Source organism: Garra rufa, chromosome 24 (assembly GCF_049309525.1).
Source record: "Garra rufa chromosome 24, GarRuf1.0, whole genome shotgun sequence".
Taxonomy (NCBI): Eukaryota; Metazoa; Chordata; class Actinopteri; order Cypriniformes; family Cyprinidae; genus Garra; species Garra rufa.
Window position 1 is genome coordinate 19,962,887 of NC_133384.1, and position 24,744 is coordinate 19,987,630.

Genomic DNA, 24,744 nt, shown 5'->3' on the forward strand with positions numbered 1-24,744 from the left:
AGCTAAATTTCAGTACAGTTAAAATCCTGTAATGTAATGTGGTTGCTACCAAAGCATTACTGTCACTACCAGAAATGTGCAGTCACAACCGAAACATGGGATGTTTTGTCAAAAAAATAAAGTATACTGAATTATCAACTAAGATGCTATGAAAGTGTCTGGTTCAATGTATATACAAACTAATGAATCCTTAGCTTTGAAATCAGTTTGATCAACTTTTTGCCTTTTACATAGAAAAACTGATTTCAAAATACAACAAATCTTATAAATCTTACTTGAAATACTGTTAAAATTGCAACTGTTATTGATTTACCTCTGTAAACCTTTTAATGAAATAGCAAAACAAGGCAGATGTAAGCAAAATCTTAAAAGGTCAATGTAACCCTTCTTATTAAATTATATATTGCCGTGTTTTACGGTGACAAATATTTGTGGAAAACGACATTTTTTTCAAGATGTTTCCAACTCTGACTTTGCACCAATTCTGTAGAATGGCCCATGTATGTGTGTTAATAAAGTACAGTCAAACCCTTATGAATGGAATGTTACAGAGGTTCGTAAAAGGAGGTTTATGACTGGTTTATGACCGTATATGTTGTACTCTGTGGGTTTTTGAGGCCCACAATGAAAAGGGGGTTTCTCACCGGTCTGACATTTGACTCGGTTCTAAATTAAGCAGACTATGCTCACTCTTCGAAATGTTTTAACAGTCATGTGTTAAACTAATGCTGAACATTAGTCAGTAAGCTGTTTTTTAACCAGCAGCAAAAGTGGGCGGTACCTGCATTATAGATTGCACAATGTTGTCAACCAATAGGTGTGTGTGTGTGTGTGTGTGTGTGTGTGTGTGTGTGTGTGTGTGTGTGTGTGTGTGTGTGTGTGTGTGTGTATTTTATAATTTTAATATGTAATATTAAATAAGTGTGTGTGTGTACACACACACACATATATATTACAGAAAAAAAAATGCAGTCATTACTGAAGGAGCGTTACTTACAGCACGTGTTCAGGCTTATCAGCAGAATGAGGCGTTGTCGAGTACAGGATAATTTAGCTGTTTTGTGGCAGTTTGAAATGCAAACTCTATGTGGAACTGTACGGCAAATACTGAAATGCAAAGTATATGTTAACCAGCTATTTACGTCAAACTTCCTCGACAGCTTCTGAATTTCAGTAAGGTGGTGAAACGGTTAAATATATGCTCATTGAGAGAGAGAGAGAGAGAGAGAGAGAGAGAGAGAGAGAGAGAGAGAGAGAGAGAGAGAGAGTTGAAGTTGAAATTGGCATACGTGACAGGCTTGACAACTGAGGTGGAGGTTTGAGTCTTTTGCAGACACCTATTTAACCCATTAGCCTTTAAGACTTTTACCAGCGTTGAAATCCACTGACATGTGCTTTTAACAACTGCTAATTTGTTTAAAACTCCAAATCCCGATTCAAATACATTATTTACCGCTTCATACTTACAGAACCGCCAGCAACCTAACAGTAACCCCGAACAACAACAATCCCAAGTTATTTTCAGGCAGCGTTTGCTGTAAAATACAACTTATTTCTATAGGCAGACAGTGGCATGTATTCACCGGCTATCATAAAGGTACACTGACTCACCGATCACCTCCTGCAGCTCATAGTCATCCTTGTTGATGGACCAGGGTTGGGAGCTCAGGTCCTCCGACATGTCTCAGGATTGCGTACCTTTGTTTATATCCTGCCGAATCCGAGCACTAGAGACGGGTGCTTACAGAAAACAACGTGTTAATGTTACTGTAATCCGCAAAGCAGTAGCATTCCAGCTCCTCTCCGCGATTATCTTCAACAGCCTTTCTATCATTCCCAAACTTTGCCACTAGCGCCAAAAGCCCCGCCCACCACATTCCTACACACTGACGGACGCGATAGTCGGCCATTTTGAGTGTGGAATAATTACCCGCTTATCTATTAGCATTGTAACCGTAGATTCCGCCAAAATATCGGTTACTGGTTAATATTACCCTAAAAATGTGTGCTATTTGTAATATGATTTTACAATATTAACGTATAACTATGATATTAATGTAACGTTATAACTATGATATATTAAGTAGAAAATTTGATGACAAGTATTTGAACAGCTAAGTAGAATAATCATATATCATTTATTATTTTTTTTCTGTATACAAACTACACAAACTGTGAAATACAGGGGGAAAGCACATTTGCAAGTAATATTTCAAACTAAACGGTTTTAACCTAAACGTCAGTGTAGTAATGTAAGGAACACAACATTTACTAATGTAGAATTTTTGCAATAACTGTTAACAAATCAGCCCTAGTTCCATTAAACTTTTAATTTTGTATTGTAATAAAATGCATTATGGCCGCTGCCCATTTTTAACGGTTTATTTTACTGCCATCTCGTGGAATAAACAGTACATGGACCATTTTTCATCTTCAAAACGTATAATGATATAAGGTAATTCAGTGTAAATTCTAACAAAATTCAGAGACTTCCCAGGCTCAAATTTTTGGATTTTGCTCATATTTTTTGTATAGTGTATAGTGATGAAAGCCAAAATATTAAATGTCATGGATGAATATTCACAGGGTAATCCACTATTTTGTAGAGCGGGGTCAAAATGGCAATTTTCACATGAGATTCAGAGCCAAATTATAAGGGGTTAAAAATGACCTAAGAACAATGACAGCTTAATAGTGTTAAAAATGTTGATTTTCAACCACTGAAAATGGGTAAAATTCAACAATCTGAACATGGAGCCTTATTGACATGCCCAAATCTCTGGGACTGAATGATGTAGGGCCTTGCAATCAAGATTCCAAAAGAAAAGTTCATTAAGAACTAGAATCTAAAATCATATAGCGATATCTCTAATACTTCCTATGTTATAGGCATGCAAACTTTGGAAAAAGAATATTTATGGTACACAGGTATGTTCAAAGCAGTTGTTTTGACAGAAGGAAACGAGGTACATCTCTAGATTCAATGTTATTTGTTCTTCAGACATTCCTCTTTAAAAGAAAATAAGTTTCATATTTTTGGAAATTGAAATTGGTTTTTGAGTACTGAAACTGTCTACAATTGAACAATTTACCCCGGAACCATTGACATTCCAATATCTCTGGAACCGAACCTCAAGGGCCTTAAAAATGAAGATACCAAAAGGAAAGTTTGTTAAGACAAAATCTAAAAGGACATTAAAATATCTTTAATACGTCTTGAGATACAGACATGCAAACTTTGAAAAAAAAAAAAATGCTGTTTCCCCTATTTTTGAATGGTCATCATTGACACATAATGTAACAAAGACTGTTAAAGGCAACAGATTTTACTAATAAAACTACCAATCTCTCTGTAAAAAATAGTATTATGATGTTGCCATCATTCTTAAGTCATTTTTACCCCCCTGTCCATTTGCTCTTAATTCTCAGGTGGAAATTGGCATTTTGACCTCCCTCTACAAAATAGTGGATTACTCAGTTAATATACATCCAAGACATTTCATACTTTGGCTTTCATCACTATACATGTTTATCTTTCTTCAGAAAAAAATATTAGCAAAATCTAAAATTTGAGCCGGGGACCTCTGGTTGAGTTGACACAGAATGACCCTAATAAAACTTCTAGACATAAACCAGGTTTAAAAATGTAATCTCTTCTATAAATTACAGCTTGATTATGGTATATACAGTGCTAAATGTAGACATTTCTAATCGAAGAACATACATAATTCTGTTATTTATCCTTTAAGATTTTCATAATACTAATTTTTCTAAATTCATTATCGAATGCTGGATGGAATGGTAAATAAGACTAGCCAATAAAAACAGAATTCATCAAAACTTGTCTATTCCTGTAATAAGGAACTGTCATGCGAGTTAAAGTGATTTTACAAAAGATTAGAATAAAAAGTAAAACTGAAGACACAGGAAAATCCTATTAAATGAGGATCAATGACAACAATATTCTCAAGAATGCCTTAATAACTTCCATATTGCACCTTATTTTTCCTGTAAGAGTGGGCATGGCCATTTGTACATTTTATGGGTCTAGTTTCCGGTCTCATCCGCGCCCATCTATTTTTTGTACAAAAAAAACTAGTTTTGCTGCTTGATATCGCAAACTGGTGTCTCACCATATTCATTTAATACTAAGTTTTAGTAGTGCAAACAGTTTCACCGTTCTATCTTAAAATCTGCAAGGTTTGCAGCAGAGGCTACTCGTTTGTTTTTCTTATCAGCTTCAGAAGATATTTTTCTGAAGAATTTCTCACTGCTTCAGTAGAAACAGTTTCCCCGAACAGGAAGTGTGGTAAATGTGGCAACTTGTTCTATATACACAGAAATGACCTATGAAATTAGAATTTGCTTTTGAGTAACTGCATTTGTCTGTACAATGCTGTCAAATAGCTGTGAACACAATGTAAAAGTTCTGTTGCTTTCATTTAAAACAATATCTGATCTAACAGATTAAAGCACATCCCGTCAAAGGAAGACTGAGGTGTTGAAGACGTAAAAACGTGGTTAACCAACCACGACCGTGTGACCAAGATAAAAATCCAGATCTGTAAATCTGTATTAACCTGCTAACTTAACAAAATAGGTTGAGGAAATAGAGCCAACATAACACACACAAATATATTTCATTCACATGAAAATATATCACAAAATGAAAGACAGTTTCCATCGGAGCAAAAGTGTTTCTTTTGTGCCCTACCCCATAGTACTACATACATCACTTTAAAAAGCTTTAATTAAAGTTTAGCAGTAGCAAATCGTATATAAACTGAAATCGCTGATGCATATTCAAACTAGACAAGAAACTATGTGTGAAACCATCTATACGGATTTGCTTTGGAAAGCTGAGCAACCTTTTGATGAAGGCAGATGTGTCTGTCGTAAATACCACAAAAGTACCTTTCTTGAAATGTTCACAAGCTGGACTCGCTACTGAGTCTGAGAAACTCTCCCAAGCAAGCATGAATCACTTAAGGTATTTTCCCTTTATACTCCAGAGAATCGATGTACCTAGTGATGACTGCATTGTAAACCTTTAACAGTGTCTATAGAGGACATGAGGGCATTGAGAGCGCCTTGGCCAGCCGGGTCCAGAACCAGGCCTGTGTGCAGGGTCTGGTGTAATCACAAATGGTCAGAAAACGGAGAATGCTGGGAAAAGGCTTCTTCATGGCTTTGTAGACCACAGGGATTAGACGTTTAGAACGAGCTCCTGCAGTAGAGACAAAGATCAAACTGTTAGATATTAGGAACCAAAGAGGAAATAAGAGTTTCTATGCTGCTTTTATAGCTGCAACATCCTTTGTTTGCGATTACATGAACTGCATACTTTAGCACAGCTTAGAAGAGACTTATCACAGCAACTACATGCATCGTGGATGACATGGGAGAGAAGAAATTGTTAAATAAAGTAGTTTTTGTTGTCTTTGCGCACAAAAAGTATTCTCATAACTTTATAGCACTGATGTCACATGGACTATTTTAATGATGTCCTTACTACGTTTCTGGGTCTTGAACATGTCAGTTGTGTTGCTGTTTATGCAGGGTCAGAAAGTTCTCGGATTTCATCAAAAAATATCTTCATTTGTGTTCCGAAAATGAACAAAAGTCTTATGGGTTTGGAACGACATGAGGGTGAGTCGGCTAATTAATAACAGAATTTGCATTTTTGGGTGAACTATCCTTTTAAGCAGGTAAAATATGAGAAACATGTTGCAGTTGACACACTTCCTGCTGCCAGGTGGCCCTATGACAGTTACCCACAATAGTAAAGTCCATGTGATCAGCTCTTCATGACCAAATCTACAGCTCAAGTTTGCTCTAAATCACTCAAGAGACATCCTGTTGTTCTTTCTTTTGCTGTACATTTATTTCCTTGGCGTGGCAAAATTGATGTAATTGCTCAATGCTGATATATACTGTATAGTGATTTTCAATTGCTTAATTGTTTAGCCTATATCATCACCAAATGTAAACTATATTATCACCCACCTCTATAGAAAGGTTGATATATAAGCATTTTCAACTTTCAACACATATACTCACTTAAAGTGATACATCCTACATAGCAAATCTTAACTGCTTAATTGTTTACATTATCGCAAAATGCAGCTATGAAGGTGCGGCCAAAATTTTGCAGGTGAAATCCAGTCATTTCAAAATGAACCTGTGTGACTGGGAGTTTTACATAAGGGCGAAAAAGTTACCCATGTAGATTTTGTTCATTTTCAAGTTGGTCATGTGAATTTAGTTTTTAAGTGACTGCTGTGAGAGTTCATTTGATTGTATTTGGGTAATGTGACTGCACCTTTAGTAGGGCCCTATACAATCTGTTTGATTTTTTCTCAAATTCCATTTTATTTTTTATTTTTATTTTTTTCAAAATTCAATTTTTTCCATTTGAATTTTTCTAGACTTTGTTTTAACGGTTAAATTAAAAATGTTAAAAAGCATTTACAGAAATCATAAAAGGTATACAATTTAATTTGATCAGATTTTGTGTTTTCCTTTAACTTTCTAGATTCCACTTTAAAGAAAAAAAAGGATGGTTTTAATTTGAATGGTTTCATTAAATTTTAATAATCAAAAAGCATCCCTAGTAATTAACTAAATTTATTAAAAAAAAAAAAAAAAAAAAAAAAAAAAAAAAATTATATATATATATATATAATTTTATTTATGTATTTATTTTTCTGAAATACTGTGTTGTGTATTTAGACAGCATGTCTGTGCCATTTTTTCACAGAGACACACAGAACATGCAGGATTCATATTTAAATAGTTACTTTGTGGCTTAATATTCACAGAAAATAGACCATACCGTGTTTTGATTTAAGTGTACAGACATACTTTCGATTTATTTATCCCAAATGTGGCTAATTCTGTGACATTCCGCATTATACACAGTAAATTCCATTTTTTGAGCATGTATGTGTGACACAAATTTATGACCGTCAACTCTGTTTAGTGCCTTGACAAAAAAATCTTTGAAGAACAATAGGGCCTTTTTAAACAGTGATTAGGGCCCTAATAAGCTAGTAATAAAAATGCCAATGCAACTCAATGAAATGTTAAGAAAAAGGTTGTACCTGGGCAAAGGCTGAGTGCAAACTTAGTCTGAAAGTCACATGCATCACTGTCCAAATAGTCGTCAGAAATGACCACCACCATCCTCTTGCACCTAAAGTGCAAAAAAACATTATTACAACTGATTACAAACATTTAACAATATTAGACAATTCCACAAAAAAATGTATAAACACATGTAATAATAATAACTAGGGATGCACAAACACAGAGTGTTTTCAAGACACACCATCAATCGGCCATATTGGCGCCATTGAACGTAAACAATGCCACAGAACCGAACGAAACTCACATATTTTGCTGATTATTGCTGCTGAAAATGGTCAACTATTGTCACATTTTGGCCTGTAAAATTTTTTGGAGTATTACAGACTGCCAAAAGCTTTAACAAATCAAGAAGAAGAGTGCAAAAAACTGAGGAACAAAAGGCGTTTGTGGTTGGCCAAACTAAATTACTTGACAACATTTGTGTTTGTTCTTATCATTTCCGGAAATATTAGGCTAATATGTTAATCAATACTGCTTGTGCATTTCTTTACCATCAACTTTAGTTCGTCAAAGTATTGCACCCTTTCCTGCTTATTAAGTCCTTCTCTATATGATTTTGCAGCTTCCACGCATTTTCCCCATGGTTTAGACAGCATAAACTAGCAGAACAACGTATTCAGTATTACATTAACCATGCAATCTGTGCTGTTGTTTACATCCGAGTATTGCCAATACAGCCACACATCCGGGTAACTGACCAAATCGTGACGTAAGTGCAAACCCTCTATTAAATATTAAAAGCAATATTATGACAGAATATTTATTTTTATATTTGCCAAATATTACTATATTAACTACAGGTGTTAATAAATTATTATTACAGTTATATTTTTTAAAGACAAACTTTAAGTGAGCATCAAATGATAAATAACCCCAAACCAACTTGCCTTTTTTCTATGAGCTCACTGGTGATGGTCCACACACACGTGCCAGGAAGGACATCTCGGTCAAAGACGCACAGTTTCAGGTTGCATTCCGTCTCTTCCAACTGTTTGATCATCTCATGCACAAACTGGAAGTCACTCTGACAATAGCAGATGAAAGCATCAAAGGTCTCCGGTGTTATTCCTGTTAGTCCAGTGAAGACCATGATTAGTTTGGTATCTGCTAGACAAATAATTGTATTCGTGTACAGAACAGGGTAAAACTCACCTTGTGGATCATCCAATAGCGTGATACCTTCCCGCTCCTGTGTGCGGGGCCCACAGCTGTCCACCACTGGAACCTGGACAGGCTTCCTCTGCTGTCTTTCCAAATACTTTCTGCAGTCATCATCTGTGAGCAAACACCACAACACACAACAATATCACTTAGTTGGAGATTGATGTTTTCATATATGTGAAATGGTCACATCCTCCTGTACTCAGAATTAGTCATTCATTTTTGGCGTAATTTACTGATAAAGTATTTCAATAAATAGACTTTTTTTTAGTAAGTGTAATTATATATATATATATATATATATATATATATATATATATATATATATATATATATATATAAATGTGACATACCTATAATTTCTTTGAGGTCTGATATAACATCTTTCCGTTCAGCTCTTTCTAAAATCGCCAGTAAATTTGCAACTGTTGCATCCGGACGAGTTTCCCACTCCGTCAGGACCTTTTCAAAAGGATAGTCTCTTTTCTCGAAATTTTTGATCTCCAGGTAGGTAAAGTCCATCATTTCGGCGACTGTCCTCCAGTCTGCTGCCACTGTGTTTGTTGGATTCAAATACAGACCGAGTTTCTTTCGGAAACTGCAGTTTAAAGCTGTTACTGGAATCGCCTCATAGTCCATACTTAACTTTAATGCCATTTTTATGGCAAAATCACAGCTCAAGTTGTCAATCTCCACGTTTAACTCGAGAAACAAAAAAATTAAAAACTTTGAAGTGTCATTTTCTGAGGCTACCGATAAACTGGAGGAAACAAAATGTCACGAACTGTAACACGCTACGCAGTCCAGTACACGAAACAACCACATATATTTAAGTGAGGATTGAGGAAATGCTCGCAAAAACGTGAGGCAGAGAAATGACGAAACAAACGTACAGCCAATGGAGTCATGAGCAGGGGAAGTTTACGTAAACAGGCAGGAGCGGCTGTTTCCTGATCTGCGCCAGGATTTTGTGCGTAATAGAAAGATTTGTCAAACATTGATCTGAGATCTGCTTACAATGGTGCAGGGCTTAACACCAAATATGGGCAATTTCCGCAACGTTTTCGCGGAGTGCAGACCCCTGCCAAATTATCGCCCCCTCTCGTTGAAAGCGCTTCCTTATTGCCGAATCCTAACCCCTCCCCGGGTAGTAATCCGTCGGGGGTCAGAATTCGGCACAACACAGGAAAAGTGCGTAAAATGGTTTCTTTACAGAAACGTTTTGGTTCAGTGTATAGAATTTTATGTTAATAATTGGCTAATTATGTTTGCAGCATTGTCTGCGTTCAGTTTGGCTTATTGTGAAGCTGTAAAATATTAATATTATTGTCCACACAAAATCAATGGTTTGACCAACACACAGGAAGCAATGTTTTTGACAAGTGATTTTATTTTAACAGATTTTTTAAATTATGAATGGAGTAACTCTAAGAAAAGTCATTGATATTCATGTCTCAAAAGTATGTTTAGAAGAAAAAATGTTTTTGGTGTTTTATGAATTTTTTAAAAGATTTCACCATTTAAATTATGGTTATTTAATGTCATGGTCCATTGTGGCAACTTGCCCCTATAGTTTGCAGCGCTATTGAAACATGTTAAAATGACACTTAAATATCAATAAAGAGTTTTTTTTTAAGGGTCTTTATAAATATTATTCACTTAAGTTTCGGCACTGAAAGCAACTGTTAAATTATTATTAATGATCATTTTAATTTTTTAAACATCAATCTGATAGTGTGTAATAAAGCACTTTTCATTGCATGGTTGGTGCATGGTTTATTAATTTATTTTAAAACATTCTAAAATAATGGATTGATTTTTTTCTAGCTTTTCTTACCAATTTTGTTTTTTAATTATTTTTTAAAAATTGTTTTAATTATTTTATTGTTTAAACATCCATTTAATTTGAGACTTGAGACTTAATTTGAGTCTAATAAGCACTTTTAATTCAAGAGTTGGTGCATGATTTATTTTTGTATTATTATTTTAAACCATTCTAAAGCAATGGTTTGATTTTATGCTTCCTTTATCAATTTTGGTGTTTTATGATTTTTAAAACGATCCCAAAAAATAATAAAATATTATTACAATTATTTTTATCATTTAAATTATGGTTATTTAATGTCATGTTCCACTGTGACAATTTACCCCTATAGTATGCAGTGCTATTGAGGCATGTTAAAATTACACTTAAATATCAATAAAGAGGTTTTTTTAAGTAGAAAATACCAGGATGTGCCTTTATAAATATTACTCACATAAGTTTCGGCACTGAAAGCAGCTGTTAAATTATTATTAATGATCATTTTAATTGTTTAAACATCAATCTAATATTAGTGTGTAATTAAGCACTTTTCATTGCATGGTTGGTGCATGGTTTATTAATTTATTTTATACCCCTATAGTATGCAGTGCTATTGAGGCATGTTAAAATTATAATAAAACCTTCTTACTTAAATAAAAAGTGGAAAATACCAAGATGTGCCTTTATGAATCTGATTCAAATATGTTTAGAAACTAAAAACAGCTGTTAATTTATTAATGATAATGTAAAATATGTTTGGAAGAAAAAAAAGGTGCATGCGCACAGAAAATATTTTTTACAAATAATTTTTTTATAGCTTTTCACTAGCATTCTGAACACACAGCTGTCTTTTACAGCGTTTTCCCTCAGTTTTTAAAACGAAACTGAAACAGTTGGCACTTCCTATTTCTGAATAAATGAAAAAAAAAAAATAGTATGTGCACATTATTCAAACTTTTTTAGATCTCCTATAATTTCATTCAGTATATATCACCGTTTCATCTGAGAATGGGTAAAGTCACCAAAAAAAATCCCAATCCTTTTATTTTTAGGTGTAACAGCCTAAAAAACAACTCTAAAACTTGTATCATCCTTAACCAAACCAGAACATTTGCAGGGATTTATTTAAATAAAAAAATGTGTTCAACACAAATACAAGAAAATCTGAGTTAAGGTTTGTAATAAAGTCCTCAGAATGTGAGCAGCGGTTTCTGTATCTGCATGTGAAAACAGATTCAGAAAGAGCAACACAAACCCATGCTATTTTTCATTTCCTCTTCCTCATTCCACTGTGTAACTTGTGACCTAAACAGATGCCTCGCATCTATTTGTGATCCCCAGCAGAAGAAAAAGCACTTTTCCATTAAACCTCCTCCTCAGAAACCTTTATTCTTGGAAAAGTAGAAGTCAATGCCTCTGTCTTTATGTTGTCTTGGTGTGTGAGATGATCCCTTCTTTCCTTTTCCTGAAGGAGCAGACTGAAAAGAAACCAATAAGATTGTGTAATTACTTTGAAAACAAGCTTATCTTTGTTAAGTCAAGTTGCAAAGAATCTTACTGATTTGTTGTTGACGTGGCGACTCCACTCGGGCGCTATGATGATAGGAGAAGGGTATGTTTCGTTGAGCGAAACCTGGGCGTGTGAGAGTGCCGAGTTGCTGAGGGTCCATGGTGTGTGAACGTCCCCACCTTTAATACCCTGAAGCTCTGGAACCCACTGTCGCACATAGTCTCCCTTCACAGATACATTATTAGTGTCAATTTTAGTGTCAAAATTTGCCTTATCATCTCTCAGAAGCATGTGTAACTTCCTCTTCCTATATTTACACTTACACTCATAGTAGTAAAGCCTGCTCACTTAAGTGACAATGAACAGCAGTGGAAAATACCAGAACATGCCTTTTGAATATGATTTACATAAGTTTAGGCTCTAGAAGTAGCTGTTAATTTAATAGTAATAGTAATGTTAATGATTTAAACATCCATTTAATTTGCTGATATTAGAGTGTAATTAAGCACTTTTGATTTAAGAGTTGGTGATGTATTTATTTTTAATTTTAAACCATTCTAAAACAATGGTTTCATTTTTTTATGTTTCCTTTACACATTTTGGTGTTTTATTATTTTTTTTAATTAATTTGCTATTTAAATTATGGTTATTTAATGACATGGTCCATTGTGACAACTTAGACCTATAGTATGCAGTCCTATTGAGGCATGTTAAAATAATAATATAACCTGCTCACTTAAATAACAATAATGAGAATTTTAAAGTGGAAAATACCAGGATGTGCCTTTATAAATATGTTTAGGCACAAAAAGCAGCTGTTAATTTGTCATTTATGTTCATTTTAATTGTTTAAACAACCATTTAATTTGCTGATATTAGAGTCTAATTAAGCACTTTTAATTCAAGAGTTGGTGCATGATTTATTTTATTTATTTATTTTTTTACCCATTCTAAAAAAATTGTTGGGTTTTATGCTTTCCTTATCAATTTTGGTGTTTTATGATTTTTAAAAAAATATTTTACTATTTTAATTATGGTTATTTAATGACATGTTCCACTGTGACAACTTACCCCATGTTAAACAGATAGCAGAACCTGCTCACCTAAATATAGAAAAAGAGTATTTAAAAGTGGAAAATATCAGGATGTGCCTTTATGAATATGATTTACATAAGTTTAATTGTTTAAACATCCATTTAATTAGGTGATATTAGATACCATGTAATTAAGCACTTTTGATTCAAGAGTTGGTGAATGACTCGTTTTATTTATTTAATTTTTAAACCATTCTGAAGCAATGGTTAGATTTTTTTATGCTTCCCTTACCAATTTTTGGTGTTTTATGATTTTTTTAATAACTGTACTATTGTAATTATGGTTATTTATTGACATGTTCCACTGTGACAACTTACCCCTATAGTATGCAATGCTACTAGGGAATGTTAAAACGATAGAACCTGTTCAGTTTAATATCGAAAAAGAGTTTTTTTAAAGTGGAAAATACCAGGATGTGCCTTTATGAATATGATTTACATGTGTTTAGACACTAAAAGCAGCTGTTAATTTAATTTTAATAGTCATTTTAATGGTTTAAACATTCATTTAATTTGCTGATTTGCTAGATAATGTGAAATTATGCCCTTTTAATTCCAGAGTTGGTGAGTGTTTTTATTTATTTATTTATATTATTTACACCATTCTAAAACAACGGTTGGATTTTTTAATGCTTCCCGAACCAATTTTGGTGTTTTATATTTTTTAACAATTATTTTACTTTACTATTTAAATTACGGTTATTTATTGATATGTTCCACTGTGACAACTAACCCCTATAGTATGCAGTCCTTTTGAGGCATGTTAAACTGATAGTAGAACCTACGTAATATATAAAAGTGGAAAATACCAGGATGTGCCTATAAGTATATGATTTACATAAGTTATTTGCTAATATCACAGTGTAATTAAGCATTTTTAAACCTGTAATTCAAGAACTGGTAGAAGAGGTTGTCACAAAAGTTCAAGATTATCCTTTTTTTAAAAATACAAATGACTAATATTTCTTTTAAAAACAATAATAAACTTTTAAAAATACATCTAGTCTGAAAAATATTCACTCAGGTAAAAAGTGTGACAACTAGACTGCTTTCTTACTTTTTTGTACGTGCTAGCAAAATGTATGAATCAGAATACAGGTGTTTTTGGTTTAACGTGTCATTACAATAAGAGACCTGAAAAAAACTACTACTTACGTTATTGTCATAATCAAGTCCTTGTTTGATCATATTAAACTTCCTGTTTTCTCGTGGGTCATTTCCTATTCCAGCACTATAGAGCCAGTTCCCATAGTTGCTGCAGACGTCATGGTCCACCTGATGCCAGTAAAAGATAATAGAGCATTAAACAACAGCAAAAGCAGACCGCACCATTCCATCAAATATAGCAAATGTTTCCTACCAGCAGGTATTCAAACCACTCAGCGCCCAGTCTCCAGTCTAAGCCCAAGTCTTTAGTCAGAAAACTGGCCACGTTTTGACGTCCTCTGTTGGACATGAATCCTGTCAGCGCAAGCTCTCTCATGTTCGCATCTACAAACGGCACTCCAGTTCTCCCCTCTGAATGAGAGAAAAATATTGACTTTTAACATGCCTTGCGAAAGTATTCATACCCCATCATTTTTTTCCACATTCTTTTTATTGTGCTGCCTTACGGTAAACTGCTTTAAATAACTTTTTTCCCACATCAATCTACGCTCCATATGCCATAATGGCAAAGCAAAACAGGTTTTTAACATATTTGCAAATTTACTAAAAATAAAAACTTAAATGATTCCATTGCATAAGTATTCATACCCTTATCTGAAACAGTTAAAATTTACCTCAGGAGCATTCATATTGCTTGTAGATGTTACTACACTTCATGTGAAGTTAACCTGTGGCAAATTCAATTGAATGGAAGTGATTTGGAAAGGCGCACACATCTTAATAAAAGGTCTAACAGCTGAAAATGTATGTCAGAGCAAAAACCAAGCCCTGAGGTAAAAACAAATCTGTTTACTGGGCTCAGAGACAGGACTGCATCAAGCCACACATCTGAGGAAGAGTTGAGAAGAAAATCTGCTGCATTGAAGGTTTACAGACGCATGTAGTCACTGTTACCCTTAATGGAAGAAGTCTGAAACAACCAGGACTTTTCCTAGAGCTGGCCTTCTGGCCAAATTGAGCAATTGATAGAGAATGGTGGTGAACAAGAACCTAATGGTCATATATGGAGCAAAACATCCCTAAAACACTCCATGGATCTGGGCTTTATGGTGGTTTGGCAACACTCAATCCTCTTCTCAGTAAAGACACATGAAAACCCACTTGGAATTTTCAAAAAAGCATCTAAAGAACTATCAGATTGTGAGAAACAAGATTCTCTGGTCTGATGAACCTCAATTCCAAGCATCATCCATGAAGGAAAACAGGCACTACTCATCCCCTCAGAGTACCATGTATATGTCTATTCCCATCCAACCTTTCAGAGCTTGAGAGGTGAAGAGGTGATGCAAAGAATGGCAGATAATTGCCAAATGTTGATGTGCAAATCTTGTTTCATCATACCCAAAAATACTTGAGGCTGTAAAGGTGCTTCAGCTAAGTACTGACTTAAGGGTATGAATACTTATGCAATGCACTTATTTCAGTTTTTTTTTTTTTTTTAATATAAATTTATGAAGTTGTGACTATTGTTTTTGTTTTGGCATTATGGTGCATGGAGTGTAGGTTGATGTGGAAAAAAGTCATTTAAAACAGTTTAACATAAGGCAGCAACATAAAATGTAAAAAAAAATATATATATATATAATAATAATAATAATAATAATATAATTAGAGAAAATCAGTTAATATGTGTATTAATTGGTTGATGTAAGTAAGTACAAAATTAAAACTGTAGGAGAAGATGTATAGTCACATACCTTTCCATGCATTAAACAATGTCATATCTGTCTTCCAGGACACATGCTTGTCTTGCAGACCTTCAATTCAGGAAGGAAGAAATTGTTTAATCATTTAAAAATGTACAAATGATCAACAAGAAACTAAAGCCAACATAGATTAAAAAAAAAATAATAATAATAATAATAATAATAATCCAGACTTACCATTCATATGAAATATTCTGTTTCCATATTTTAAACCCACAAACTTGAAGTAATCTCTCCAGAGAAGTTCAAATATCACCCTGGTGAAGATAAAAATTGTATTATCGCATAAAAAACCTGACACAAGTTCATTTTATTTGAAAACATATTTCTAACCACGATATGATATTCACCAGTATGTGCTTTGGTTGGCGGTTCGTTCTGCCTCATACTTCTTAATCTGCTCATAGATGTACCTGGGTGATATGCAGCCCAACGCAAGCCTGAAGGAGGAGGATGAAAAACCACAACTGCTCAGCATTAGTCTGTACTTTGCTCATGCATTATGAATACATCAATTTGAGGACTCACCAAGGAGAAAACTTTGTGGAGTAGTCAACTCCGATCATGCCATTCCGGGTCTCCTTATAAGTTGCAACGGCATTCTGTGATAAAACAAAAACATCAAGTTGTTCACCAAAATAAAATTAGCTGGAAATGAATTCACCGTAAGTCATCTAAGATGTAAATGAATCTGTTACTTCATCTGAAGAAATTTGGAGGATTTCAGCATTACATCACTTGCTCACCAATAGATCCTCTGCAGGGAATGGGTGCCGTCAGAATTAGAGCTCAAACAGCTGTTGAAACATCACAATAATCCACAAGCAATCCATTTGCAAAGTCTTTTGCTTTCTGGTCAAAATACAAGTCCATAATCCATAATCCATAAAGCTCTGTTTTCCTTTCACATCAAAATCCACAAATACACAGTATTTGTTTAGATCAGAGGCCTTTTTTCACTTGTAAACAGTGCTTGATCTGTATATCTTTGGAGAAAGCAATATTATGGATCGAGGACTCATATTTTACCCAGAAGCAACAGTTAATAAGTTAAAAACTTCTTAATGATTACTTTATCACAAACAGGCAGCTTTTTGCGTCACAAGATGTTAACTGATTGACTTGAGTCCTGTTGTGTATTATTGTCATGTTTTTATCAGCTCGCTCTGACGGCACCCATTCACACATTGGTGAGAAAGTGATGTAATGCTAAATTTCTCCAAATTTGTTCAGATGAAGAAACAAACTCATCTGCATCTTGAATAGCCTGAGGGTGATTACATTTTCAGCCACTTTCATTTTTGGGTGAACTATTCCTTTAAATATTTTTTTTGGAAAACTGTAGGAAGAGGCCTCACTGTATCCCAAAAGTAATGTTTTAGCCTAGCAAGAGCCTCGGTCTCTCCACCACGGCTTGGGAAGGCCGATCTGCAGTCCTCCACTGGCTCTGAAACCACAGACAGGAAATATATCAGGATTATTCTGATTAACTCTGTTTATCTTTCAAATATCCCTCTAAGGATTGTACAGTTATATGAGAGGAAATCACAGCACAATTTATGTAATATTGCTATATTAAGAAAAAGGAAATATGAGTAACTCATTCAGCCTGAAGCTTTTCACTGTCTTACTGACTGTGTCACGTTTTAGATCTTGAGATATTGGTGCAGTTTACTCTAAAATCAAGGTACCTGTCTGTCCCAGGGCCTCAAATGTCGGGATGTTGCCCTCTTCCAGTCCAAGAGGAAGAGATTTAAACTGGACCGGGGTGGAAAGGACAGGTCGCACTCTGCCCTGTCCCTCAACTACTTTTCTAAACTGGGTGTAAATGTCAGGTAACCTTACAAAAGACAGAAATGTACAAGCGTAAACAGGAAATTAAGTTACACAGACAAATAGCTGACCTCATAAACACTGAAACTGAAACTGCAATTACTAATCAAATCCTAAAAAAACAAGAAGTTACAATAGCAGTAGTTGCAAAGTAGTTTCCAGGGCTTTCCTGTAAAGTTTCCTAGGAAAGTTGAATGAGTTGTTAAAGTTACTAACATAGATCGGCTCAAGCTATTATTAAATTATTATTATTATTATTATTATTATTATTATTATTATATGTCAGCACCAAAGTTTATTTTAATGAAAAAACTGTGTAGTTTAAACCATTGTAACAAAAATAAATAAATAAAACAGTAACACTTTAAGTTTCTTTAGTTAACATGAACTAAGAATGAACAGTTCGAACGGACCAAATCCCATTAAATCCCTTAACGTAAGTTAATACTAGAATTGTAACACTATTAAATATTTTGGTAATTGACATCATTCTAAAATAAAATATAAATACTAGATGGAAAACAAACTAAAACTAATAAACATGACAAATGCATATAACACTATTAAAACTGAAAATATAAAGTAATAAGCTTATTTAAAATATCTAAACTAACGCTGTAACACTTTTCCTACCCTCTAATGTGACTGAATGGCAGATCATCTCTGTGGTAAAGAGTAGAACCCCAGAAAGTCTGAACTTTGACTTTGTTTTGGCAGCAGATGTCTTTTAGATTCTTCTCCACTGACTTTTCCTCTGATGCCACCTTCAGGTAATAGAGAGAAATTGTCAGACTAGTCTACAACAGAAAATAATAGTTGAATTTATAAAAATAGCAAAAGTTTAAAAGTTCAGAAGTTTACATACACTTGATTCTTAATACTTTGTTGTTGCCTGAATGATCCACAGCTGTGTTTTTTGCTTAGTGATAGTTGTTCATGAGTCCCTTGTTTGTCCTGAACAGTTAATCTGCCCACTGTTCTTCAGAAAAGTCCTTCAAGTCCCACAGGTTCTTTGGTTTTTCAGCATTTTTGTGTATTTGGACCCTTTCCAGCAATGACTGTATGATTTTGAGATCCATCTTTTCAGACTGAGGACAACTGAAGGACTCATGCAACTATTACAGAAGGTTCAAACGCTCACTGATGTTTCAGAAGGAAAAAATTATGCATTAAGAGCCAGGGGGTGAAAACTTCTGAACAGAATGAGGATGCATACATTTTTCTTATTTTGCCTAAATATCTTTTTTTTTTTTTTTTTTTAGTACTGCCCTTCAGAAGTTACAGAAGATACTTCCCTAGAAGACGAAATAAGTTAAATTTACCCTGATCTTCAAAATCAAAACGTTTTCATTGCCTGGCTCTTAATGCAATGTATTTCCTTCTAAAGCATCGGTAAGCATTTGAACCTTCTGTAATAGTTGAATATGAGTCCCTCAGTTGTCCTCAGTGTGAAAAGATGGATCTCAAAACCATACAGTCATTGCTGGAAAATGGCTCAAATACACAGTAATGCTGAAAAACCAAAGAATTTATGAGACCTGAAGGACTTTTCTGAAGAACAGCAGGCAGTTTAACTGTTCAGGACAAACAAGGGACTTGTAAACAACTTTCACTAAAAAAACAAAAAAAAAAAACAAAGCTTTGGATCATTCAGGTAACAACACAGTATTAAAAATCAAGTGTATGTAAACTTTTGAACAGGGTCATTTTTATAAATTTAACTATTATTTTCTCTTGTGGACTATATGTGAACATCTTTTATGTGAAATATCTTACTCAGGTCAGTACTAAACAAAAAATAACATGCATTTAGTATGATCCCTTTTATTTTAGTAAAATACTTAACATTTTACAGATTCTGCAAGGTGTATGTAAACTTTTGACTTCAACTGTATGTGGCCACAGAGCTTAAATGGTCAATAATGGCTGTTGATGGCTTTGAAACGCACCTCCTCATGAAAAGCCACAGCTGTGACTGAGCCCAGTTGCTGAATCAAATCACTAACAACTTCTTCCGGCTTCCCTTGTCTCACCAACAGTGTGCTGCACAAAGCATATAAGGCAAAGATATATTAATCAGTATGTGTACAGAAAGTACATTCAGTGTGTAGGCTAATGAAATTCCCACCTGCCCCGTTTCTTCAGTGTGGCCCTCAGGTCTTTGACACTGTCCAGGAGGAAACGTAAACGAAAGGGACCGGTCTTAGGGAAGTTGAAGTGATAGGTGCCCTGGTAATGGCGCGGGTCGAAGCAGTAGAGGGGGATGATGTGATCGGCATTCCTCTGAGCCCAATGAAACACCTGGATGAATGAGGTAAAACCGGTTTGTCATGTTTTTCTAATAGGTTCAACAAAGCTTAACTTCAAATCAAGCACTACAGTTCATAAAATCACTGTTCATTTGCCCCATTCATAGAATTAAAATTTGTTTACTAAATTAACTAGTAAACAATGTTTGCTTTGTGTCATATATGTGACATATATGCTATGTGTCATAATAAATATTCATGATAATAAGGATCATGTGACTGGAGTAATGATGCTAAAAATGTAGCTTTGATCTCAGGAATAAATTACATTTTTAAACATATTCAAATAGAAAACAGTTATTTTAAATATTAAATAAGTGCAGGTTTGGTGAGCAGAAGAGACTTTAAAATTTTTGTTTAGTCCTCCATAGAAGCGCAAGCATGTGACCACGCCCCTCCGTGACGATTACAGACAAACCACCCAATGAGCGCCCAGATTTCGCTTCATATGGACATTATGTTTTACAACTCAAATATATGTAACAAACTCCATTTATTATTATCAAGCGTTCCGTTTAATGTCTAAAAAATGTATATTCGTACAAGAATCATTGCGGCTTCCTAAATCTCGAGCAGGATATCATGTTACAATGTTTAAACGTATGGATTATGGCTAGAGAGTGGTTTGCAAAGACTGTACGCTTCTACGCTCGTATAGATTAGAAAGATTGTCATATTTACAGTACCTCGTTATCATGCAGACGCAGGTCGTTCCTTAGCAGACATATGACCGTACGAGAAGCGGACATCCTGGAGGGGAAATAGGTCTTTAAAGAAGTCTCAAGCAGTAGTGTTTATGTCGAGCAAGGCAAGCAGACAGTCCAGAGCAGCGGTGGGAGTGTGACGATGGGCACGTTTAGGTAACACACAAGCGTGTTGTTACCAAACACGCAGTCTGAAAGATCACGTGCTCTTCTTACCAAACTAACTTTGTCAATACGTCTTAAAATAATAACGAATAAGTATTTAGAAAAAGTTTAAATGTGAACAGATATGTCTACACGATATAACAAAAAGTAACACATAATGATTATTTATTATAAAAAAATACAATAAAAAAGATGGTTAGGTTCAAGCTAAAACGATAAATGTGTCTCAGAGTGGTAAAAATCGTTTTGAGAACATTTGTTCAACTAATGTTTTCACTAGCGGCACTGAACCGATCGAAACTCGCATATTTTGCTGATTATTGCTGCTAAAAACGGTCAATTATTGTCATGTTTTGCCCTGTACTAATCGGACCAGAAAAAAACATTTGGAGTACTATAGACTGCCAAAAGTTAGAACAAATCAAGGAGAAGAGTGCAGAAACTCTCTAAGGAACAAAAGGTGTTTGTGGTTGGCTAAACTGAATCAGGATTTCCAGGGCAAGAATCTTCGTGTTTGTTCTTATCATTTCCGGTCAGGTAGGTGTAGTATTAGGCTAATATCTTAATTAATACTGCTTGTATCTATCTTTACCGCCTATTAACTTTAGTTTGTCAAAATATTGCGCCATTTCCTGCCTACTGAGCCCTTCTCTATATGATTTAACAGCTTCCACATTATTTTTCTGTGGTTTAGGCATAAATTAACCGAATTACATCTGAGTATCGCCAATAGGGTGGCACATCCGGGTAACTGACCAAACCGTGATGTAAGTAGGCTATAGAAAAGTGAAGTTCCAGCATCATTTGTTACTTTGCAGATGCCACCTGGTTTTATGTCTAGTGGAATTAAATATATATACATACGTCTGTATGCTTCATTATGTAGGATTAAATTTACAGCAACGCAACTACTATGTTCAAGGCCCAGAAAGGTAGTAATGATATTGTTAAAATAGGGTGTGACATCAGTGCTTCAACCTTAATTTTATGAAATTACGAGAATACTTTTTGCCCATGAAAAAAACAAAACGAATGACTTTATTGAACAATTTCTTCCATGTCAGACTTCAACGCACTTTCAAGAGAGTACACAGCTCATACGTACTGACATAAAACCCAGATGCACTACTCTTTGTTAACAAAGCTGTACATAAAACATTCTTCGTATGAAGCTTTCGACAGAGGATGACTTGCAATTTTTTGTCCAGCCTTACTTATTTGAACCAGAATATAGAGGAATGTGCACGTACATCACAGTTGGGTCAGTTAGCCCGATGCACAGCCATGTTGGAGATAACGTTACTTGGATGTAAAAAACAGCAATGATTGCATGGTTAATGTACTACTGAATACGTTTTTCTGCTAATTTATGCTGTCTAAACCACAGAAAAAAATGTGTGGAAGCTGCTAAATCAAATAGAGAAGGATTTTACTATTGACTACTGAGGAATTAATAACATTTACATTTTTCCATGTAAAAAAAATAGCAATATACCACCACAGAAGCTGATTTTAGACAATAAATTTATTTATTCAAATGTACAAAATCACTGATAAATGTTTCCAGGCTTTTTCATCAAGGCAGCACAGAATTCGTCATTCTTAGCCCCTCAAAAACCAGCGTGGTCTGTTCACCCTCAGTTGAGGTCATCTGAAATCCAGACCTCTCCACAATCAGAACAATAATAATATACTGTGACTAAGGTACTTTGAATATAATGAAACATCATGACAGCTCGGTACAGTATGTATTTACAATACAATCAACGATCTTCAGCAAATGTCCTTGACAGCATCATTGCGTGATACTGAAACCATCTGAAGGACATCAGAAAACACATTCCACCGTTTTTAAAATGACTGACCTCTCAGAATAAGGGCATCAGAGAAGGCACTAATTGCAACATCAATTGCTGCTGGTGTATTTCTCGAGTTCAGAACATAAAAACAGCAATCATAGTATCAAATGTTTAAAGTTTAACATTTACATTTGGACAAGATGAAAATAATATGTCACATAAAACAATGCATGTTGAAAGGAATAGATATTTTAGCATTACATCACTTGCTCACCAGTGGATCCACTGCAGTGAATGGGTGCCATCAGAATGAGTCCAAAACTAACATTGAATTTGTTTATTTCAAATATTAAACAGCAGCTTTTTTGCCTTACTGTAATGTTGTGGATTGTTATGGTGTTTTTATGGGCTGTTTGGACTCTCATTCTGACGGCACCCATTCACTTCAGTGTCAAGTGAAAACACTTAATTTTTTCTGATGAAGAAACAAAGTCATCTACATCCTTGCAAAATTTCATTTTTAACTATTCCTTTAACATTTTTGTTACTTTGTGTTCACTTTCACAATGGCAAGGAAATGTCTGCATATCAGCAAACCATTTGATTCAACAAAAGAACGAAACTCATCATATTGGTTACTAATCAAGACAGCAACTGTTTCAGCAACACTCAACAGTTCTGACCAAATTCGTAATTCAAGCATCTCACTCTTTGGTTGTATTCGACTGAGTAAACAGTACAAGAAATGCTAACACACCAGCCGTAGTAGTCTTCTCTGAAATATTGCTTCGACACTTTAGGGTAATTTTCATAATAATACAAAAAGTTTGGTATTGTCATTCCAAACGCGAATTTAAAAAAATGTATAAAAATATCTCAGCTGATTATCCTATGTGCTCTATGCATGAGACCAAGAGTGCAATGGGAACGTATTTACAGTGATTATCTCTGGGTAAAGAGTGCTTTAACTAAAACTTTACATGATATAAAAAATGTGTTTATACAGTCTTCAAAAAAAAAAAAAGACACATTTCTCTTGTCTCATACCACTTTGGTGGTTGCATATGTCTTACTCTGTGTCATTCTCATTTGGTTAGATTCTAACCATCAAACACAGTAATCTTAACAAAAACTTACTCGAACGAGTATTGTACAGTACATATATCATTATAATTGCTCCATGAGGTCTTTTCTATGTACTTTCAGCGACACTCAGGATTGGACCCAGGGATACAGAGGTACATGAGCCATAATCAAAATCAACTCTCTTTTATGACCAAATGAATTCTGTTAAACAAAATACCACTCTTGCCACCTTATAATGACACTCTTAATACATCTGTGACAAATGCAGACCGCATGTGATTTGTCCAGCAACCCCTGTAGTATCGCTTCAGAGCGCTTGGGCTGGTTTCAAGTGCATCAGGGGATCAGATACAGTCAACCGGCAGTAATGCATGTAAACGAAGCGTTTGTAATCAGTACTGTTTGGGCAGTGACACTTCATGTGCCAATCTGTGCCAGTATACTAAATGTTGGCACTGCATTGCAAGCCAAAACTCTGTCCCAAATGACAAATAGGAGTGTCCATAATAAAGAAAAAAACAAAATGTTAAAAATGTAGTTTATAAAACTATAAACATTTTTAGAAATTAATTCTATCAGTGCTGTCAAATCGATTAATCACATCCACAATAAAAGTTTGTGTTTACATAATTTATATGTACTGTAATATAATTATGTATATATAAATACACACACACAGAAAGTATATATTTAAGAAATATTTACATGTGTGTATATATATATTCATATTTTTATGTAATTTATATTATACACAAATATAAATATATATTATATTATATATTATTTATTTCTTAACCATATATGTATACGTGTGTGTGTATTTATATATACATGTGTGTATATAAATATACACAGTATGTACACATTATGTAAACAAACATATTTAAATTTGAATTATTGTGATTAATCGTGATTAATCGATTTGAGAGCACTAATTATTAGATATATTTCTTAAATGTATACATGTGTGTATTTATATATACATTTAAATATACACAGTACACACATATATTATGTAAACAAACATTTACTTACTTACAAACTTTTACTAGATGTGACTTATTGCGATTAATCACAATTAATTGATTTGGCAGCACTTGTTATTACATACATTTCTTTAAACTATACATGTATGTGTGTGTATTTATATATACATATAAATATACACAGTACACACATATTATGCAAACATATTTTAAATTTGGATGTGATTTATTGCGATTAATCGTGATTGATTGGAAAGCACCAATTATAGTT

The 24,744-nt window shown here is 34.3% G+C and overlaps 3 protein-coding genes across 4 annotated transcripts in view; all 3 read right to left on the bottom strand.

Annotated features, from left to right (window-relative positions):
* LOC141300095 (serine/threonine-protein kinase OSR1-like) overlaps positions 1-1,824 on the bottom strand; it is a 76,651-nt gene extending 74,827 nt beyond the window's left edge. For both annotated transcript variants that reach the window (XM_073830405.1, XM_073830404.1), the window contains exon 1: positions 1,612-1,824. In XM_073830405.1, the coding sequence (XP_073686506.1) occupies positions 1,612-1,681 (70 nt within the window). In that variant the 5' untranslated portion in view covers positions 1,682-1,824. The remainder of the gene's footprint in view (positions 1-1,611) is intronic.
* A 1,365-nt stretch (positions 1,825-3,189) lies between these two features.
* LOC141300094 (myeloid differentiation primary response protein MyD88) lies at positions 3,190-9,190 on the bottom strand. The gene is made up of 5 exons (XM_073830403.1): positions 8,664-9,190; positions 8,302-8,424; positions 8,037-8,217; positions 7,104-7,195; positions 3,190-5,227 (listed from the first exon to the last, which is right to left on the bottom strand). The coding sequence occupies exons 1-5, from the start codon at positions 8,965-8,967 to the stop codon at positions 5,061-5,063; spliced, it is 867 nt and encodes a 288-aa protein (XP_073686504.1). The 5' UTR covers positions 8,968-9,190; the 3' UTR covers positions 3,190-5,060.
* A 1,950-nt stretch (positions 9,191-11,140) lies between these two features.
* On the bottom strand, positions 11,141-20,573 carry LOC141300748 (cryptochrome DASH). The gene is made up of 14 exons (XM_073831046.1): positions 20,420-20,573; positions 19,553-19,725; positions 19,374-19,467; positions 18,058-18,188; positions 17,283-17,431; positions 16,950-17,038; positions 16,120-16,193; positions 15,942-16,031; positions 15,769-15,848; positions 15,583-15,642; positions 14,079-14,236; positions 13,874-13,993; positions 11,673-11,849; positions 11,141-11,592 (listed from the first exon to the last, which is right to left on the bottom strand). Exons 1-14 carry the CDS (start codon positions 20,480-20,482, stop codon positions 11,491-11,493), a joined length of 1,560 nt encoding a protein of 519 aa, XP_073687147.1. The 5' UTR covers positions 20,483-20,573; the 3' UTR covers positions 11,141-11,490.
* Between the last annotated feature and the right edge of the window lie 4,171 nt (positions 20,574-24,744).